Source organism: Acipenser ruthenus, chromosome 25, assembly GCF_902713425.1.
Source record: "Acipenser ruthenus chromosome 25, fAciRut3.2 maternal haplotype, whole genome shotgun sequence".
In the NCBI taxonomy this organism is placed as follows: domain Eukaryota; kingdom Metazoa; phylum Chordata; class Actinopteri; order Acipenseriformes; family Acipenseridae; genus Acipenser; species Acipenser ruthenus.
In genome coordinates, this window is record NC_081213.1 from 13083300 (window position 1) to 13105487 (window position 22188).

Here is a 22188-nt window from a genome sequence, read left to right on the forward strand (position 1 = left end):
TCCCGAAATTGCGCAACTCAGTTGCGAGCAATTGCTGTGTCCACATCTGAGCAATTACTTGTGCAACAAGGTTCCCGCATCTACAAGTTTCATTGTTTTATGATAACTGAGTTGACGCATGTTTTTTTTTGGTCCCATGTCTACAAGTTTAGAATTGTATTTATTTTATTTATTTTTTGACAACTGAGGTGGCACTTTTTTTGGTCAGGTCGTAATGTGTTCAGGAATTAACGAGGAAGAGTTGGCTGTTATTATTTTTTCAACTGTTGTTATTTTAAATGCCATATTCCCTAAAGAAAAAGCCAGTAAAAGCTGATCGAAACCATTTAATTTTACCACCGACATTTTTAAAATTAGAGCTTCTTTATGACAGGATAGGCAAGCCGTGCAGTCAGCATTATAATAACCAATCAGAGATCGCAAATTGCCACGTGATCGTCTATGTCTACAGAAGTCGCTCAGGAGGTTGCTTGGAAAGTAGAGCCCGGCTCTACTTCAAGCAACTTGTTGCAGGGACATCCACATATAAGCGACTTGGTTGCATGCAACTAAGTTGCGCAAATGATCGCTCGGGTGTGGACCCACCTAAGGCTGAAGCACACTTGCTGATACTAATCTACCATACTAACAGTTAAAAATGCCCCTGATCCTGTTGTTGTGGTGGAGTGTCCGTGGTCTTCAAACATTCTCAGATGTTATTGTCTAAGGGGTGTTAAGCCGAGTCCACACCTGAGCGAACAGTTGCGCAACTTGGTTGCATGCAGCTGAATCGCTTCTGTGTGGACGTTTCTGCAACCAGTTGCAAGCAGTTGCGCAACTGGTTGCTTACAGTACAGACAAGCTCTACATTCAGGCGATCTGCTGAGCGATGTGTAGTGATGTTTTTTATCACGTGCACGGTGGCGAAATATAATTGGTTGTTACAGTCTTCCTGTGGTAAAGAGTTATATTTAGAAAGATGTCAACTATTTTAAAAGAAAACAACTGTGTCCTCAGCCAAGTCCAGCATTTACGTGGCTTTGTTTCTGCTTTTAATATTGCATTTAAAATAACTACAGACGAGATGACTGTAACAGCCAGTTCTTCATCGGTAATTAGTGAAGCCATCGTTTACTAAAGATATTGACAGATGAGGGAAAGAACCGACAGCACCAGCAGGGTTAGCGTAATCGCCAGAAAAATAAAGTAAAATAGACTCACTTCTAAATGCAGGAAACTTTTTACTCAACTAGTTGCTCAGGTGTGGACAAAGCAGTTGCAGGCGATTTAAGTTGCACAGTTATGATAGCAGTTTGGTCAGGTGTGGACCCGGCTTTAGTTTCAGTTTTGTTTCCTAAACTTTAATATTAAATATATTTGAATGTTTAAACTTTAACACATTGTAACCACTCAGAAAAGCCACACATGTATGTATGTATGTATGTCATACATACATCTAGAGAAATGTTTTGTATTGGTGCGTGAATGCAGTTCCTTGTAGTTTTGGAAGTAGAGAAGCCTCGTTGCAGTGAGTAGGTTCTCCAGAGTGAAACAGTAATGCAAACAGGAGGACATGCCAGCCAAGCGCCTATTATGAAGTTTTGCCCATTGTGATTAAGACTTGCAACAGGAAGATCCAGCTTAACGAATGATTCAATCAGCAATACGATGGACAACATGTTCACAAAAAGGCTGTAGCAGGCGTGTTTTCATTTTTGACCCAAGCTTCGTAGTTGTGTATTTTGCAGATACTTAAAGAGAACGGATAGCAACAATATGAAAGACTGTCTTACTGCAGTGAGAAGCTTGTAAGTGAGGGTGGGGTGGATAGCAGGCTTCAAACAAGCCTGATCTTAGATCATTTGGAAATGCAAGTCATCAGATTAGCTCTACTGATTTGAACTCTTTCCTGTGGAGAGAGAGAAGGTCTCGACAGTTTGCAGTGGGGTGTAATGGGTTTCCACTTAATTGACTGAATTGAGACATCTTGGTTTTGACACGTGTGTGTGTACAGTAATGGGTATTTTAGTAACCTCTGATTTAACTGCTGTTTTTCCCTTTGTCTTGATACACACTGTGTGTACTAGGGGTCCATCGCAGACCCTATTGCTTGGGTTCATTGGATAAAACCCTTTGCAACCCTCTGCAAAACAAATATAAAAACAACTTAGCAATGACAAACATGGCTGGAAAGGGCAAGTACAGTATTATTTTTATTATTATTTATTTCTTAGCAGACGCCCTTATCCAGGGCGACTTACAATCGTAAGCAAAAACATTTCAAGCGTTACAATACAAGTAATACAATAAGAGCAAGAAATACAATAACTTTTGTTCAAGTAAAGTACAAGTTTGACAAACCACAATTCAATAATACAGCAGGTAATAGTGATAGTTACATCAGGATATGATTAAATAGTGATAGTTACATCAGGATGTGAGTAAATACAAAGTACTACAGGTTAAAAACTTGGCAGATTACAGTATTCTGAAGTACAGGATTAAATGCAGTAAAATAGGGGCTGATAAGAGCAAAATAAAGCACATTTACATGAAGGGTGATAGTGTCCCAGGATACAAACAGAGGAGTTCTACAGGTGCTCTTTGAAGAGGTGAGTCTTAAGGAGGCGCCGGATTGTGGTCAGGGATTGGGCAGTCCTAACATCTGTGGGAAGGTCATTCCACCACTGCGGAGCAAGGGTGGAGAAGGAGCGGGCTTTGGAGGCAGGGGAGCGTAGCGGTGGTAGAGCTAGTCTTCTAGTGCAGGCGGAGCGGAGAGGTCGAGTGGGGGTGTAGGGAGAGATGAGGGTCTGGAGGTAGCTGGGTGCAGACTGGTCAAGGCATCTGTAGGCTAGTACAAGAGTCTTGAACTGGATGCGAGCGGTGATCGGGAGCCAGTGGAGCGTGCGGAGTAGTGGAGTAGCGTGGGCGAAGCGAGGCAGAGAGAACACCAGGCGGGCAGCAGAGTTCTGGATGAGCTGGAGCGGACGGGTGGCGGACGCAGGGAGGCCAGCCAGGAGGGAGTTGCAGTAGTCTAGGCGGGAGAGTACCAGGGCCTGGACCAGGAGCTGGGTAGCATAGTTGGTGAGGAAGGGTCGGATTCTTCGGATGTTGCTCAGGAAGAATCGGCAAGTGCGTGCCAGAGTGGAGATGTGCTGGGAATAAGAGAGGCAGGGGTCCAGGGTGACTCCAAGGTTCTTAGCTGAGGAAGAGGGAGAGAGTGTGGTAGATTCCAGAGGAACAGAGATAGAGAGATCAGAGGAGGGGGAGGAGGAGGGAAAGAAAAGGAGGTCAGATTTAGAGAGGTTGAGTTTGAGGTGATGCGAGTGCATCAAGGAGGAAAAAGCAGACAGACAGGTAGAGATACAGGAGGAGATGGTGGAGTCAGAGGTGGGGAAGGAGAGGAAAATCTGAGCATCATCAGCATAGAAATGGTATGAGAAACCATAGGATGCGATGAGGGGGCCCAGGGAGCGGGTGTAGAGAGAGAACAGGAGAGGACCCAAGACTGACCCTTGGGGGACTCCAGTTAAGAGAGGGTGAGGTGTGGAGGTTGCTCCACGCCAGGTTACCTGGTAAGTGCGGTTGGAGAGGTAGGAGGAGAACCAGGCCAGAGCAGTGCCAGAGATCCCCAGGTCAGCAAGAGATGATAGTAGAATAGAGTGATCAACAGTGTCAAAGGCAGCAGAGAGGTCGAGGAGAATTAGGACAGAGGAGAGAGAGGCAGCTCGGGCACACTTAAGTGAGTTGGTGACAGACAGGAGGGCGGTTTCAGTAGAGTGAGCAGAGCGGAAGCCAGATTGGAGAGGGTCAAGCAGAGAGTGGTTGGACAGGAAAGCAGGGAGCTGGCGGTGTACAGTCCGCTCGAGGGTTTTGCAGAGGAAGGGTAGGAGGGAGACAGGACGGTAGCTCTGGAGGGAGGTGGGGTCGAGGGTAGGTTTTTTGAGGAGGGGAGTGATCGAGGCTTTTTTGAAGGCAGAGGGGAAGATACCAGAAAGTAGAGAGGTGTTGAGGAGGGAGGAGATGAAGGGGAGTAGAGCAGGAGCAGCAGCTTGAAAGAGGTGAGTGGGGAGGGGGTCCAAGGCACACGTGGTGGGTTTGTGACCCTGGAGCAGGGAGGAGAGGTCAGAGTCTGAGAGGGGCAAGAAGGTGGAGAAGGAGGGTGAGTTAGTAGGGGTTGCAGTGGGTGTAGGAGTTGGAGCGGGAGGGGGTGCGGGGGAGGGAGAGGTGTTAAAGAGTTTGCGGATATCTGAGATTTTAGAAGAGAAGAAGGAGGCAAAGTCATCAGGGGAGATAGAGGAGGGAGGAGGAGGGGGGGGAGGGTTAAGGAGGGAGGAGAAGGTAGAGAATAGTTTACGTGGGTTGTTAGTGGAGGCTTGGATTACAGATTGGAAATAAGCACATTTAGTAGAGGAGAAGGAGGAGAGGAGAGTGCGGTAAAGGTCTAGGGCAGCAGGGAGTTTGGTTCTCTTCCATTTCTTTTCAGCAGATCGCAGTGTGATTCTTGCCGAGCGGAGCGCAGAGGAGAGCCAGGGATGGGGAGGGGAGGGGCGAGCAGGACGGGAGGTGAGGGGACAGAGGGAGTCGAGGGAGGAGGTGAGTGAGGAGAAGAGGGTGGAGGTAGCAGAGTCTACGGAGAGTTGTGAAAAGGAGTCGATAGGAGGGAGGTGAGAGAGAGCAGTGGAGGCAAGGACAGAGGGGGAGAGAGAGCGGAGGTTACGGCGAGAGGTGACAGTGGGGGTAGGAGGAGCAGGGAGAGGGGGGAGAGACGGAGAAAAAGAGATGAAATAGTGATCAGAGAGGTCCAGGGGGGTGACAGAGAGGGTGGAGGGGCAGCAGGCCCTGGAGAAGGTGAGGTCCAGTTGACGGCCAGCTTTGTGGGTAGGAGGGGACGGAGAGAGACAGAAGTCGAAGGAGTGCAGGAGAGGGAGGAATCCAGCAGAGTGGCTGGGGTTGGAGAGATGGATGTTGAAGTCACCCAACAGGACAGTCGGGGTAGACAGGGAGGGGAGGGAGGAGAGTAGATAGTCGAGTTCATCCAGAAAGTGAGTGAGAGGCCCAGGGGGGCGGTACAGAACAATGAGCAGGAGTTGACAGGGAAAGGTTAGTTGGACTGCATGAAATTCAAAGGTACCGACAGAGAGTGAGATGAGATCGGAGGGGACCGAAAAGAGTAAGGAGGGAGAGAGGAGAAGACCCGTCCCACCTCCCCGTCCAGTGAGACGCGGGGTATGGGACAGGACGTAGAGAGAGAGGACAGGGCAGCAGGAGTAACAGTGTTATCAGGGGACAGCCAGGTTTCAGTGAGAGCAAGGAAATCGAGCGAGAGGTGGGAGGCAAAGGCAGAGATGAAATCAGCTTTGTTAGCAGAAGAGTGACAGTTCCAGAGTGCACCAGAGAGTGTGCGGGAGGGGGGGAGAGGCAGAGAAATGAGGTTAGAGGGGTTGGAGGAGCAGTAGCGGAGGGAGGGCAGAGGACGAGGACGGGAGGACAGAACAGGGATGTTTCCCCAAGCCTTTGGAGCTAAATTACAGTTAAAAACAACCCAGCAAGACAAAGCCTAATGCACTTTAATCACGCTTTGAGTCTAATTGCATTATTGTGGCGTTTCTCTGAAAGGGCAGGCTGCTGCCCAGCAGCCTCTGGTGTCCAGACTCCTATCCAGGGAGGAGTTGAACTGTCATAAGAGCCGTCTCCCTTTCATTTATGCTGTGAGGCTGACATCACCCAAGGAAGGATCATGGGGCTGAAGAGCAGCTATTCGCAAGTCTGCAGAATGAACTCGTAAACTGCTTCTCCTTTCTGTTTACCCCCAACCATGTTGTGTGAGGATGACTTTCTCTGTGATCAGCTGTAATTGATCACCATAATCAGTACTGATTATCACCTGATTTGATGTTTAATACAACAAGGAAATAATTTTGCAGTGCAGTGTGTATGTGGTTCATCAATTAGTGCTGAGACAAATATTCGAACAAACACTGCTTGAAAAATGATGACGTGTGTAATGTAAAGAAGTGTGCTTCTCTTTGTTTTAATACGTAATATGATTGAGTACCGATTTTTATTTTTTATTTTGCTGTAATATGGTACATTATACTTTCCAGCTGATTCAAAATTAAAGACTATTGTTCGCATCCTGGCTGTGCGGAGTCGCCGGTCTTCGCTGCGGAGGCAAAACCTGCAGGAACTGCTTCTCCTTATCGCGCTACAGCGAACCCTGCTGGCCAGCCGCCCAGTAAGCTCAGAACGGACCCCTGCAGGGCTGACCTTTGTCCTCCAGAAGTCAGTAGCTCGCTGCCATCTGCTCTCGAGTTCCTGGGTGAAGGAGGAAGCTGGCTTGGTCGTGGGATCTCCTGAGCTGTGAGGAGAATTGCTGCGGTGAGGAGAAAAAACAATTGGACATTCCAAATTGGGGAGAAAATCGGGGTGCGGGGGGGAATAATTGGGCACACTAAATTTATATATTAAAAAAAAAAAGTACTAATATTTGAATAGTAGCGCTATCACCAATTCAATTTTGTAATTGTAATCTTTTATATTAACAGAGTTGCTTGGCATTTGAAAGGCCAAGGCAATGGATGATGAGTTGTTACTAATGTGCAGCTTTGTATCAGGAACCTTTTGGACTTGTTTTCTGAACTCTTTAAAGCAATACAATATTGAACATATTAACTAAAACAAATAATCAGCCAAAGTGACAATTAATACTAAAAGAAATATGGATAAGATTATAAATTTTTTGTTCCTACCTTACTGTCCACTTCCGAGAGGTGGAGGGGGTAAATTGGAACCAACATTCTCATTTTACAAACACAAGGCTCTCGTGGACGGGGACCCGCAGAACTTTATGCACCAGTGGTCTGTCAGGACTCTCAGGTTTGCAGTTGTCTACGACCCCGGGATCCGTGTCTGTCCATCTGACACAGACCGCCCCACCATATTATTTATTTAAAATCTTGCTGGTAATACAGCTGCGTTGTGCAAGCTTAAGAATGTTGGCGGGTTGTTGCTCTGCGTTATGTGCAGTAGTTCCTGCTGTGGAGAACTGAAAAGCATGGACCCGGGTGCGTCTTGGATCGGAGCGGACTGAAGGACTGAACACTTCACTGAGTTGCTCCCCTTTCACATGACCTGTGTGCGGTTGCATGTTTTGATGAAATCTATTTCTTGCTTTCTTGCTGACTGCTTCGCAAGCATAAGCAACTGTGTTTGAAAGACATCAGCGGTTGCTGATAGAAAGAAATGGCTCGGAAGTTTAGGGGATTTTTTTGCCCCCTAAATACTGAATCAGCTAACTTTTTTCTGCTAGTTTGTTGTCTTTTTAAAGTACGATGTTCAAAAGACTGTAAAGTCCAAGTAGGTTAATTTTTCTATTTTGCTGTACTGTAGTAATACTGCTAGGGTTAAGGGTCTACTGCTTGCTTTTTAATTCTTGGCAGAATTAATGGTAGTTATGTTGGGTACCAGTATTTTATTTTTCCAAATGACTGTAACCAGAATATATATATATATATATATATATATATATATATATATATATATATATATATAGAAAGAAAGAAAGAAATGCAGGCATTTAAATCTCCCAACTACTAGCCAGTCATATTAAATATGTCAATTGTGTTGGTGCAGTTTTAAGAAATGTAATGTGATTTTCCATTTGTCTAGAGCTTTGTGTCTTCTGGAGCTGAGAGCAGAGCATGCATAGTTTGCGATATTGAACAACAAGTTCTAATTGTCTTTTGTGGATTCTATTGCTCAGCCGTTTTGTTCTTCATTAAGTTTTTTCTGTTTTTTCTGTCACGCGGAATGCAGCTTGTAATCACTAATTAAGAAGCTATAAAAATGGAAACGCTAGCCCGTTCATCTGAACAGCTGGGGAACATAGCAATGGTTTGTATTAATTAGCGATGATGTAACTTAAAACGTGAGTATTGATGTTTCTTAAGAAATTGCACAGATGCCATTTCTTAATCAGTGTTATTTCATACATGCAGGGAATCCCCCTGAAGACTAGCTTTATGACCCCCTCATAAACCAGCTGTATATTCTAAGCAAAAACCTGTTTAATTAGTTTTATACCCCACAGTGGACTCCCCGAAGGGCAAACGTCTTTCATGTCAGGGCTGGAGGTCAAAGGACTTGTTTGTACAACCTTGTGCTGCCTGCCAGTCATTTGCTTTGACACAAAAGAATCCTTTTCAGTTGTCATAACTTCAGGGTAACTTCTCTACCATATTGCCTTCAATTTACTTCTAATGTGCGGTTGTTTAAATATAGTTAAATATACGTTAACTTGGTGTTTTTCTCAGCTCTCTGCTACCATCCATTGCTCAATGAAGCTGCTATTATTTCTTGTTTGCTCGGAGTCAATGCAGTGCAAGTATCTATATACCCAGAGTATATAGCCAGCCTTCATCTATTACAGCAGTGCTTGCATTTTTGGAACTAACAGTTTTTTCTATCCAATGTTAAATCACTTTTCAGAAAAATAACATGAATATAGCCCTGTCATTCCTCATGCGTAGCAAACTGCTATTCAATACTTGTTCCATGTTTTCCAACAAGCGTTCAGATGTTTACAAAAACCGCAATACACGTACATGTATTGGACTGTAAAGGTTTATTTAAAAATTAGTATTTTTCTGATAGCCCCTATAATGTCACTCTGCAAAGCACATCTGACAACGGTACTGAAGCGTTATTTACAAGTATAATAAATGTAAAACTGAGTCAAACAAGTGAAGCACTGCTGTTTTATTTGTCTGCACATGCGTATCAATTCATTGCTGTCAATTATTTTTTTTAAACGTTAAAAAAGGAAAAACTATAAACTGAATGCAGTACTGAAAACAAGTTTCAATACTATTCTCAAAACAGCTTGCTGTATTCCAGAGTGCTGTTGGTCCTAGTTTTGCGCTTACATTTGTGTGGATATTTCCCCCAAAACAACAACGAAGATTGACAGTTTATGACGTTTGAAATTAAATCAGCGATAATACAGTATCACATCTTTCTGAACAGCTTCTTTACAAGTTTAAATTCCAAATGAAGGTAACTCGGGTTCCACTTGTAATTTATATCTTGCGTTTCTTCTCAATAAATAAATTAATTTACTATTTTAACTCTTATCTCTTCATACAATGTAAAACTTTAGTGAAAAAAAAGGTATTGTTCAAAACAGAAGATTATATAACATGCCTAGGCAAAGATCTGCATGCAGCTCCCAACAATTAGGCACAAAACCCCGGACCAGGCACATGCAGATAAGAACATGAACTTGAAGCATATGTGGAAGCGACTGGAAGTGTAAATCACGGTCAGCACATACTAGCATGGAAACAAAAATGATATCCCTCTTCCCACACTCATATTGTTTTCTACTGGTTTAAATATTTATTGTTTGTAGGTATTGTGGCACGCTGTGGGGAGCTCTGTGGTTTATGAACACGCCAGTCTGGCTGAGGACGTGAGCGCTGATTACTGTTTATTACCCATTGCTGTTGTTTACTTACTGTTTATTTGCTTATCTATGATTACCAATCCTTTTCTCTTTACTGTATTTATTTGGGTATTTGTCTATGATTTACTGACCTTCCCCTCTTTTTAAATCAGCATTTTATTTTTGGAATGTCATTTCTTATTTTCTTATTTTATACACCCTGTGTTTCGGTTAGCGTTATTAATTATTTAATAACTTGACAACAAAGTGCAAACCCACCTCGACCTGCATGTACTGGAGATGCAGGAATTGGTCACGTCGTTGGATTTTATTGGGGATTTGATATTTGTTTGTACATTTATTTTGCATTTGGTGTTTTTGTGGTTTTATATTTGGGGGTGGGGGGGAGTTGGAATGGGAGTGACGACTAACTCACCCCCCCCCCCCCCCGCTCACTGGGACCCCCACAATGTCTTCTGGTTGAGTCCTCGACCCTCCATGGGAAGAGGTTTGAGAGCCCTGAAATGGGTCTGGTGCATAGTCCTTCACGTGCTCTGTGATATGGAAATGGTTGCCCATAAAGTCTTATGAAATTCAAACAAGGGATTAAACCTTGGTTGTCGCAACAGTGATTTATTTATGTGGCATGAAATCACACCCTATATTTGTGGCGACGGTTTCCTATGGGTGGTTGTGTCATAATAACCAGCGCATGCCAGACGACCTTTCTGAAATGCTAAACACACTTAGGCTGCTACAATTATCCTTGCTCTCTGTAACCTGCTTCCATAAATACAATAATTACAAATACAAAGAGCATGTCACGTCGTCCCTTTGGAGATCAGACCCCATTGTATATACATTAATAACACCAGGCTCCATCTGCACACTGAGGATAGCTGGGATCAGATCTCATTGTATATACAGTAATAACACCAGGCTCCTCCTGCACGCTGAGGATAGCTGGGATCAGATCTCATTGTATATACAGTAATAACACCAGGCTCCATCTGCACACTGAGGATAGCTGGGATCAGATCTCATTGTATATACAGTAATAACACCAGGTTCCTCCTGCACGCTGAGGATAGCTGGGATCAGATCTCATTGTATATACAGTAATAACACCAGGCTCCTCCTGCACACTGAGGATAGCTGGGATCAGATCTCATTGTATATACAGTAATAACACCAGGCTCCATCTGCACACTGAGGATAGCTGGGATCAGATCTCATTGTATATACAGTAATAACACCAGGTTCCTCCTGCACGCTGAGGATAGCTGGGATCAGATCTCATTGTATATACAGTAATAACACCAGGCTCCTCTTGCACGCTGAGGATAGCTGGGATCAGATCTCATTGTATATACATTAATAACACCAGGCTCCATCTGCACACTGAGGATAGCTGGGATCAGATCTCATTGTATATACAGTAATAACACCAGGTTCCTCCTGCACGCTGAGGATAGCTGGGATCAGATCTCATTGTATATACAGTAATAACACAAGGTTCCTCCTGCACGCTGAGGATAGCTGGGATCAGATCTCATTGTATATACAGTAATAACACCAGGTTCCTCCTGCACGCTGAGGATAGCTGGGATCAGATCTCATTGTATATACAGTAATAACACCAGGCTCCTCCTGCACACTGAGGATAGCTGGGATCAGATCTCATTGTATATACAGTAATAACACCAGGTTCCTCCTGCATGCTGAGGATAGCTGGGATCAGATCTCATTGTATATACAGTAATAACACCAGGCTCCTCTTGCACGCTGAGGATAGCTGGGATCAGATCTCATTGTATATACATTAATAACACCAGGCTCCATCTGCACACTGAGGATAGCTGGGATCAGATCTCATTGTATATACAGTAATAACACCAGGTTCCTCCTGCACGCTGAGGATAGCTGGGATCAGATCTCATTGTATATACAGTAATAACACCAGGTTCCTCCTGCACACTGAGGATAGCTGGGATCAGATCTCATTGTATATACAGTAATAACACCAGGCTCCTCCTGCACACTGAGGATAGCTGGGATCAGATCTCATTGTATATACATTAATAACACCAGGCTCCATCTGCACACTGAGGATAGCTGGGATCAGATCTCATTATATATACAGTAATAACACCAGGTTCCTCCTGCACGCTGAGGATAGCTGGGATCAGATCTCATTGTATATACAGTAATAACACCAGGCTCCTCCTGCACACTGAGGATAGCTGGGATCAGATCTCATTGTATATACAGTAATAACACCAGGCTCCTCCTGCACACTGAGGATAGCTGGGATCAGATCTCATTGTATATACAGTAATAACACCAGGCTCCTCCTGCACACTGAGGATAGCTGGTTGAGAATACCCTGTGGCAGTAACATAGTGGAGGCACCATGAGCTTCGTTTCAGTTTAGTTTTCCTATACTAGTCTTAAACACGTTTTAATGTTTTTAACTTGTTGAGAATGTTTGTACCCATCCAGAAAACGCATCTTACTATTTTTTTTCAATGTGAAAAATGGCTTATTGCAAAGTCTAAAAAAAGGTATTTCAAAATATTCCACGATCAAACATAAAAAATTGCATTGTAGCAGTCAAAATTGATCTTTTTCTTTTAGAGTTATTATACAAATGTTCCTAAATATTTAAATGCTTACCTGAAAAACAGTAAATGGTAAATTGTAGAATTTCATTTATTATGTCCACCTTTTTAATACATTCTATTTTTACCATCAAACAAAATAAAAACATTAATAAATGTAAAAAGTAAGAGACATGTGATGTGTCCCCTTCTTGTACTGGACAGAGGAATCTTTAGCAGTAATATTTCTGATCTTTGATGCAGCTGTTTTTGTTTTTTCATTGAAGACATTTAAGAAATCATGTGCTGCTGGAACCAAATTAAACTGGCTGCCAGGTTCCTAAATGCAGTGTAACAGGTAGTGCTTCAATAAGGCAGGTGCTTGCTGTATTTTATTTAAGTGATAAAGATGTATATTTACAGTATTCTTTCAGAAATGGGAATTTTCACAGGGAACATCATATTACACGGCAATGGATGACTGAAAAAAATACAGCCTTAATCATAAGAAGCGCTCCATCACTATTTTCTAAATCACTGCAACATGTGTTTGTGTAGAGCATTTAATTGTGTATGTGTGTCATGCATTCCATTTTTAAATCTATCCAGGAAACAGGTTTTACAGTTGTGATGCGTAGCCTACATAAAGTACAGTGGGTGTAGGTCATGTAGGTGATGCTGACAACTCTAGTGTTCTACCCTGCTTGTTTCTCTCCTGTCTCTCCCCAGGCGTGGTGCTGGTTTGCTTCGAGGGGGACAGTGACGGCTACATTCACCTGGTGGCGTATCCCTACGTGGAGAGTGAGGGCCTGGACCACGAGGACGTTCCAGAACGGGACCAGCCACGCAGGAAGCACTCGCGCCGCAGCCTGCACCGCTCCAGCAGCGACCACAAGGAGGAGCGCAGCGCAGTCGAGAGTGACGGCTCCGAGAGGTGAGGACAGACACATAGACACTGCCCTGGGAAATCCAATCCCAGACCTGCTAACCTCGACACATTTTGCGTATCCGCTACGCATTTTGAGTTGGTACTACGCGGGTATGCTTTTACGCAATAATACATAATGCAGATTTCGCCTGTGGTTAGAGAAAGTGTTGCATCTAACGACAGGGCCGGCCTTAGGGCAAGGCAAGCAAGATAGATTAACCAATCAGGTTTTGAGTTTAGTTACGTGATAGAATAACCAATCAGCTTTTGAGTTTAGTTGACGATCCAACCTCTGTTTAAAAAAAAATAAAATAAATAAATAAAAAAGTTATCGTGGGTTGACTGACAGAAATTCCTACCGCCCAGTTTCTTTGTATAATCACCGTCGTTCTACTGTAGCCTATCAGGCTTTGTTGAGCTGACTCGCTTGTGTTTCAGCTGCCAGATTCGGACACACTGGAGGGAGTGTGAAGTACTGTGACTTGTGAGGAAATTTATTTCAAACTGGCTACGGTACCTTTGTTTTTTAATGAATGCATTAGTTATGCATTCATTTTTGTCTGGGGAAAAAACCCACTTGCGTTTTAAAAAAAAAAAAAACGTGTTCGGTTTAGATAACTGCATTGCATGAAAAGAAAATACAGCTGAATGAGGATTTTATGCGTGGCGAGGGAGTAAATACAAACATTTATTATAATAATATAGTACAATATTTAAGTTTAATATTCTGTTTTTGGCTTGTTGTCCCGTTTTTCACAAACGCCTGTTACCATACAGGGATGTCAGTAAAATTTGATTTTATAAAAATGAGCATCGCATTAACATTGTTAATGTGGTTAAGCTTATACATTTCAATTTGTTATGTTTTGACAGTAAATAAAATACAAACATACTACGAAAATTGCTATTTTCCATACTTGAAATAATTTTCAGTTGGTAAAAATTTAAAAAGGTTTCATCTATACTAAGGTAAACAAAATTAAATTTAAACTGAAACAATCATAGCTAATCATCAGTGTAGCATTTAGCTGTTTTATACCCTAAAACAATTCTGGGGGGAAGCCCCCCGGACCCCCCCCGAGATGTCCGCGTGAAAAAGTACTACTCAAAAAAAAAAAAAAAAAATGTCAAGGTTGGCAGGTCTGCAATCCCATTAGAAGAGATCCACCGTGATGGTCCACATACCTTTTATAGGATCAGCTGCATTCTGTATAGAAGTCTCGGCTATTAAAAATGTATCAACAGAAACATCCTTGCATTATTTTCAATACATAAAATACATTGCTTTTCCAGTTCTATTGCTCCCAGGTCCCTCTCCAGTCTAGAGCAGTCTGAAAGCTTAGTGAATAGTGCTCAAGGGTTCCTATGTTTTTTTAATGACTTTTTTATTGTTTGGTATGTGAGAAGTAAAATGTTAGGTGTTAGGCTGCAGTTTCTGAGCCCAATGGATCGATCTCAGGTTGGACTTTTCACTGCTCTCAAATGGTAACCCTTTAACCAGACATGAATCCACATTGGTAACAAGTTGTCATCTTGACTAGGTTGACCTGGTCAGTAAATTTTTAACTATCAGAATACAGGAGGGGAGGGGAGGGGTGCTGATTTATTAACAAGACATGACAAGGCCACAGAAGACCAAGGCCAGGCTGAGTAATCAGCAGATACAAGAGTCCACCCAAACCAGTCCAGGCTGAGTAATCAGCAGATACAAGAGTCCACCCAAACCAGTCCAGGCTGAGTAATCAGCAGATACAAGTCCACCCAAACCAGTCCAGGCTGAGTAATCAGCAGATACAAGAGTCCACCCAAACCAGTCCAGCCTGTGTAATCAGCAGATACAAGAGTCCACCCAAACCAGTCCAGCCTGTGTAATCAGCAGATACAAGAGTCCACCCAAACCAGTCCAGGCTGAGTAATCAGCAGATACAAGAGTCCACCCAAACCAGTCCAGGCTGAGTAATCAGCAGATACAAGAGTCCACCCAAACCAGTCCAGGCTGAGTAATCTGCAGATAAAGCCATCCAGCTGTGTTTTGTAGAGTGTTCCAATAAACACACCCTGCAGTAGAAGAGGCTTCAAGAGTGCACTGCCCAGCAGTGACTTACCAACATGGCTCTACATTCACATTGACCACCCACATCTTTCACATGGTGTGAAAACAGATCATATGTATTGTAATGTGTCGTAGCTGAGGGTAGGAATAACAATTGAGATTCATCGTGTTAGTTTGGAAATGCAGAATTCCTAAGGTACTGCCAGCCTCACTGCTGGCACAAAGGTATAAAATGAATGCATCCAGTGGTACAAAATAAAATCCATGACTTACAAAAGAGAAATGCTGTTGTGTGCAGTAGAATGGGAGTTTCCTTTTCATTATATGTTTGATAGTCATTTATAAATTCTGTTACATAAATGAATGTGGTCAAGCAGTGTTTGTTGAAATAGTAGGATAATTGTGCCAGCTAAATATTTAGGGATATATTTTTAAAGCGTTTACTCCAGTCTTTTGATGAACTCCTATTTATTTATTTTTTTAAAGAAACAGAAAACCAGAGAAATAAATGATATACCTAAAGGTCTCTTCAGCACTCGCATAGGTGTTTGTTCATAATTTTGTAACCATTAACATTACTTATTCTCCTTTCAAAAATGGGAGTTAATTAAAGACTTGAGTAAACGCCTTGAAACACTCGGTGTGTACGCCATCATAGAAGTGGATGGGTGAAGCGCGATGGTTATCGGAGTGCAACTCCTGGTGTGTGTGCCTCTGATGGCCCCTCTGGTCTCTCCTAGTCTGCAGGATCTGAAGAGCCCGCGCATGGAGCTGCATATCCAGTCGGACGTTCCTTTCCAGATGCTGGATGGGAACAGCGGGCTGAGCTCCGAGCAGATCAGCTACAACCCCTGGAGCCTGCGCTGCCACAAGCAGCAGCTGAGCCGCATGCGCTCTGAGTCCAAGGACAGGAAGCTCTACAGTATCCTTTCACTGGCCTCGCTGGCAGGGAACAATCTCTTCACCACCCAGTCACGATAATCCTCATTATTGCACACAACACAGGAAAAAGTCACGTTAGACTAAAATGTAAAGACTTCTGTGCAAACAAATGCACTGATCATATAGGCTTCTGTGCAAACAGATGCACTGATCATATAGGCTTCTGTGCAAACAAATGCACTGATCATATCCTACCAAGGTTGCCCTGCAGGGGTTCCAGATACCAGACATTTTTGTTTATTTAAATGCACCAAAAAAAAACCTTCAAAACATCAAAATATGTGCTGTTGCTTTGCAATGAGCGTTTTATTTCTATTGCATTGAGTTTATTTATTCCTCTCAAACGATCTTGCAGACTGAACACATAAGCAGACACAGGAATGCTACTACTGTTAATGCAGGGTGCGGGTCAGACAGATTTTAATTAGTTTTTGCTGGAAGGCTTATATTGATTCCATGCATGAAAGGGTAAGGATTCGCAGTTCACCTGGACTAGGGTACCATCTAGACAGCTGGTAAGGGTACTGCAAGATAGGAAATAGTAGTTGCCCATGTGACATACTGTTTGCAGGATTTGTAAAGTGTACACTTTTATACAGTAAGAGTAATATTTTTTACAGTAGCATCGTTTGCGTGTGGGTTATTGACGATGGAGTGAGTTGCATGTCCTGCTGTTGCTGGAGGACTCCTTGACTTTCTCCCTTCCTAGAGTTCCTGCTGCTGGAGAACGTGGTGCACCACTTCGAATACCCGTGCATCCTAGACCTGAAGATGGGTACGCGGCAGCACGGGGACGATGCGTCCGAGGAGAAGGCAGCTCGGCAGATGAAGAAGTGCGCGCAGAGCACCTCAGCCACGCTGGGGGTGCGCGTATGTGGGATGCAGGTGAGACCAGATCAGTGTGTGTGTGTGTGTGAGAGAGAGTGATGCAGGGAGACCAGATCGCTGGTGGTGCGTTTGTGGGGGATGGATAGTCCAGATCACTGAGGGTGCATTTGTGGGATGCAGGGAGACCAGATCGTTGGGGGTGTGTGTGTGGGATGCAGGGAGACCAGATCAGACCAGATATTTTATACATCTGTTATGTATTTGGTTGTTTCTCCTCTTGAATGCATTTTGTTCTGGCTGTATACTGTATAGGCGGTCACATAAGGATATGCATTTCCAGTCTGGTATTATAGTAGCAGTATTACAGTAGTGGAGTCCAGTGTTCCAAGATACTATACCTGATGAAACAATATTTGAAACAATAAACAAGGTCCTTATAAAGCAATGCATTTCAGGTTAACTATTCAAAACTGTTTGGCACCTAAAAACATCCCATTGTAATAAAGTAGATTTATTTCTCATTTTAGATATATTTTGTTGTACATATAACAGATTTTCCTGATTTCCTCAGTCATTTCTGCCTCCTGATTCATTCGGAGAGGCCCATAGTATTGAGACATCAATACCATTGCTCATGAAACATCAATCAGTGCTGCAGTCTAGCAAAGAACCTGTCAGCCCCAGCACCTCATATTGGCCCATAATCAGTTTTTTAAACAAAAGGCGTGAGCCTTTGTTTTTCTCAACCTTTTGCAGATTGTATTGTTACAAGGGCCTAAACCAGGGATTCCCAAGCTTTTTTTGCTGCGCCCCCCTTCAGAGATTTTGTTTTTCCTGTGGCTCTACACAGGCAGTAGCTTTGTGCTCGAATTCAGCAGTTTATTAGCACAGGTCAAATAAACAGTTAAGGACCACGCCAAAGCAAAACAAAATAATAAAAACCTATCTCTCTGTGCTAAGTTCCAGTCTGCCTCTCGCTCTCACTCTAAAAGCTTCTGTCACTCACTTGCACAACTGCGCTCAGGCATGCACTCCTATTTATCTCTTCACATTAAACCACGCCCTCCATCCGCCTTCACCAATCCCAATCTCCCTCCAGCATTCTAGGGGTACAAATGCATGTCCAGGATTGGTGAACACGGACAGACTGGCAACGTGTTGTAAGGTCTTGCTGTAAAATAAACACACACACACAGGAGCCATGCCCCCCTACTGCTATGCTGTCTCTGCCTGTGTTCTGAGCAATATAATGGCTTTTATTACTTTTTGAAAAACAAAAGAATGTCTGAACCGGTATTTAAATTATGAGTGAATATCGAACATGAAAATCCCATGTTTGTCCCAGCACTAATTAAAACCTGCTGCCGCTGCACTTTCAAATGAAGGAGGGCTGGGCGATAGAGTCGCTGAGCTGCGATAGGTCTGAAACAACACAAGCTCTGTGGACGGGGATTGGTCAGATTAAACATGATCCCTGTCTGGGTAGTTTATTGAGTCAATCATCCTGGAGGCCCACCAAGTCTGCCATTTACCACAGAGCTTTTATAAGCCTGACAGTTTGAAAACCTTTGGCCTAAACGCATGTCGTGCCAAATATAATTGCATTTTCTGAAATCTTGGGTTGCAACGATCAAGGACTACAGAAGATCTGCCTTTTAAACACTTCAGCAAAGACACTGCTGACCACACACTTGAATGGAAGATCCCACTTTTTAAAATCCATTTACTGCAACAGGCTTCTTTCTAATTGCCATCTCCGAACAGCCATTACAGCGTCCCAGATGAATTGTGCAAAGACTAGCATGCATTGTTGTGTAATGAGAGGTATTGATCAGCTTGGCTCTGCTCACTTGGGAATAGGCATTAGGAAGCAGTGGGGTTTTTGTTTGTTTTAACTTCAGTGCAGGATTCTTCCAGTTTAACCCCTTGTACAGCACAGAATCATGATGGTGTTAATACAAATCCAGTTACCCAGCATATCGGCTTGCCTTTAAATACAATACCATGCTGTGCAGGGCGGCTTGGTGGTGACGTCCCAGACCAGGAAGCTGACACACACAAGTACTGCGGGGTGAAGCGCTGCTGCGTGTATTTATTAAATTACAAAATAAATCAAAACACTTTCACAAGATTACAACTCACAGAGCAAAATAAAAACAAATCTCGAACACAAATACTACCTCCACCCAAAACGAGTACCGTTCCAGGCCTTCCAGCACAAGTAACAATTGTTTTCTTTTGCTTTTACTTTTACTTTCTCTTTCTCTTTCTCCTCCTCTCTCTCGTGTTCCTCCTCGTTGAACACCCACGCGACCAGCAAACGCTGCCCGTTTTTATACACGTCGCCATCTCCGGATTAACAATGAATGAATCAATCTGGACATTCTGCACGAGAGTTTTATATCTGCGTGGTCGACAGCAAATCTGTTATTAATTCATTCGCTGCCGACCACGCATTGTCACGAGATGTCTGGCAGAGATGAGCCATTAATACCCAGTTTACACTAGCACACCCATACCGTGACGGTTCCACACCCTCACGGTACCGGTGTGTTTACACTAGCAAATACCCGAGCCGAGCCGGAACCAAGCCGTGAAACTCCAGCCCTGCAAAATATCTGAATCTGGCTCGGGGCTGAAGCAGGCTGTGGGCGGGGTTACTGCATTTCATCATCACACTCAAGCATCATTACAAGAAAAAGTGGCAATCCCCAGGACCTCAACCAGTAAATGTTTTCTTAACTCCTTACTTTTATTCCACAGGACACATAACAACACAGATCTGACTAAAATACAAAATAAAATATTTCCCTCTCTATAATACGCATATAGTGAATAAGAAAAATGTAACTTTCCGTTAATTAACCATGCATAAAGCACAATGTAATCAACGTTATATTTTTTTACAAAAAAAAAAAAAGTTAACATTCCCACTCGAGGATCATTTTAATCAGCAGTTAAACAATAGCCTGGCTAAACGGCAGTCCGGAGTTCAGTTCGAAACGACAGACATCAAACTAACAAAATGCGAGGAGAGTGGGTCGGGAGAGTTGAAGAGGGAATGGGCTCGCTCCAGGTTCGGCTGCCGGAGCGGCGCTGAAGCGTCTCGTCTCCCGGAGAAAGCTGCAGCTCTTCTCGCAGCAAAAAAAGTTAATAGATTAGGAAGGATAACCACGTTACAGACCTAATATTTATTTAGTTATAAAATGAATGCTGAATAAGATATCTGTGTTATAAAGTGCCAGCACAGCTTTTATTCAGTTCAGATACTGTATCAATAGGGAGAGACAGAAACGGAAGTTAGACTTACCTTTAACATGGTCCCCCGTCTTTGCTTCCTTCCCCCACCCACGCATTTTCAGTACTTCTCCGCAATAATAATAATAATATTAAAAAAAATCCATGGTAAAAAAATCCATGGTAAAAAATTATTTTATTAAATTAATGCTTTGTTCTATTTTTGCTGTCTGTGACATTTAATGTAATCGACTCAGCACGTTAATTATGCGTGACGTCTCTCAGCTTGGCTCGCCTTTCTCTAGTGTAAACGTATCTTAACATTGCCCCTGCCAGACCACATTTAACTAAAACAGTAATACCATCACCCGTTCTTAAATAAATTCCAAACAATGCATTTTTAAATCATACAACTACAGCAATAACAATAAACCATTACTTTTAAATCATAATACAGCTCAACAGTATATTTACCAGCAGAGCTTTGCCTGCTCCACTGGTTACATAGGCTCTTCTGCCCTGCCACACATTTCTATAGCGTCCTTCGTGTACAAGCGTCCCACGCTTTACAAACATACAACAAACTAAACACAGCTGCATACTGCTTGCTGGTGAAAGGCCGATAAAAAATAAAAAGGTTTTAAGATTGAAAAATATCGATTGACTCCGAATACAACATGCAAGTCAGTTCCAAAGTGGAGGAGCTACCAAAAGGCTGGTACAGGCTAGTTTGTAAGGAGCAAGTAACTTGCACAAATAGGCTGAACCGGAGTAGGGGCGGGGTGCAGCTTGGCTTGACAATCAATAAGGTAGCATGTTGTTTTATTTAAGAAAGTGATCTAAAGCATCCAAGCTGCTTACTAAAAAAAACCTGACCGAATGGAATCAAAGTGCTTATTGAAATAAGTTCAATACTGAATCCTAGCTCTTCTATTTATTCCTCCCTCCCTTTTTCTCTGCCCCCCAGGTTTACCAGATGGACACAGGTCACTATCTCTGCAGGAACAAGTACTATGGCCGGGGGTTGTCCAATGAAGGCTTCCAGATGGCTCTGTACCAGTTCATGCACAACGGCAACCAGCTGCGCAGGGACCTCTTCCAGCCCATCCTGGGCAAGCTGCGCAACCTTGTGGCAGTGCTGGAGAAGCAGGCCTCCTACCGCTTCTACTCCAGCTCCTTGCTCATCATCTACGACGGCAAGCAACCAGGAGCCGAGCCCGGGCACAAACCAGCAGAGCCGCCAGGACTGGACCCCAGCCTCCCCACACAGATCCCGGCCCAGCCCCCGTCGGACCCCACCCCACTGCAGCCAGACTCCCATACCACACCTGGCCAGCCTGCCCCTGCTCCGCTTCCAGCCCCACAGCACTCTGCCTGCCCCCCTCCCAAAGTGGACGTCCGAATGATCGACTTCGCTCACAGCACGTTTAAAGGATTCCGCGATGACCAGACAGTCCACGACGGACCTGACCGGGGCTACGTTTTTGGACTGCAAAGCCTCATTAGCATTCTTGAAGGCATTCAAAAGGAAAACCAGTAGCTGGGATGAACCCACCCCCTTTAGAACCAAGAGGGTGGGGGGGGGGCTAAACACACAAACAAACCCATGCAGACTTGTGATAGTAAGGGTAGTCCTTCTCCGTGAAAATCAGCTAGCCAGCTGGCCAATGTTCATTTTTACGGGTCATGCTCAGCTTTATAAATGGGGTTTGGTGTTTGACAACATGAACCTGCAATTACCAGTTCTGATAACGCAACCCACAGAAACGGCCTGGATAGCAGTTAGCTGCGTTTAAGAAAAGGGGACGTTTTAATGCTGAGTGGGTACATAGCCACTATGTGGCTCCCGAAAATATTTCGGGGGTTGGCCATTTTGGGGCAGGGGGATAAAAGTCTCCAGCCGCCCGTCCTCTCAGATTGCCGTTTCTCTATTATCATTCGTTCTGAAGTTTTAGGTTAGAAGCAAAACAAGTTCATTATGGCAATTTTGCCAGTTAAAATAAATAAATAAATAAAATGCATACAAAAAAATCACTTCTGTTTTAAGGAAAATAAATCTTCCTGTAGTAAGCTCAACCACTGGTCAAAACCCCCACAAAATAATAATAGCCATCCCATGGGAATCTATCCCCATTGCAAATACTACAACTTAAACATTAAAAAAAATCATAATACA

At 43.5% G+C, this 22188-nt stretch overlaps 1 protein-coding gene across 3 annotated transcripts in view; it reads left to right on the forward strand.

The window, feature by feature from the left end:
- Positions 1-22188, forward strand: part of LOC117414186 (inositol hexakisphosphate kinase 1-like) — a 37579-nt gene extending 15391 nt beyond the window's left edge. For 2 of the 3 annotated variants that reach the window (XM_034023971.3, XM_034023972.3), the window contains exons 3-6: positions 12754-12958; positions 15746-15927; positions 16657-16832; positions 20980-22188. In XM_034023971.3, the coding sequence (XP_033879862.3) occupies positions 12754-12958; positions 15746-15927; positions 16657-16832; positions 20980-21552 (1136 nt within the window). In that variant the 3' untranslated portion in view covers positions 21553-22188. Of the gene's footprint in view, positions 1-6038; positions 6361-12753; positions 12959-15745; positions 15928-16656; positions 16833-20979 lie in introns of those variants that run through there. The other variant, XM_058999358.1, reaches the window with a different exon arrangement.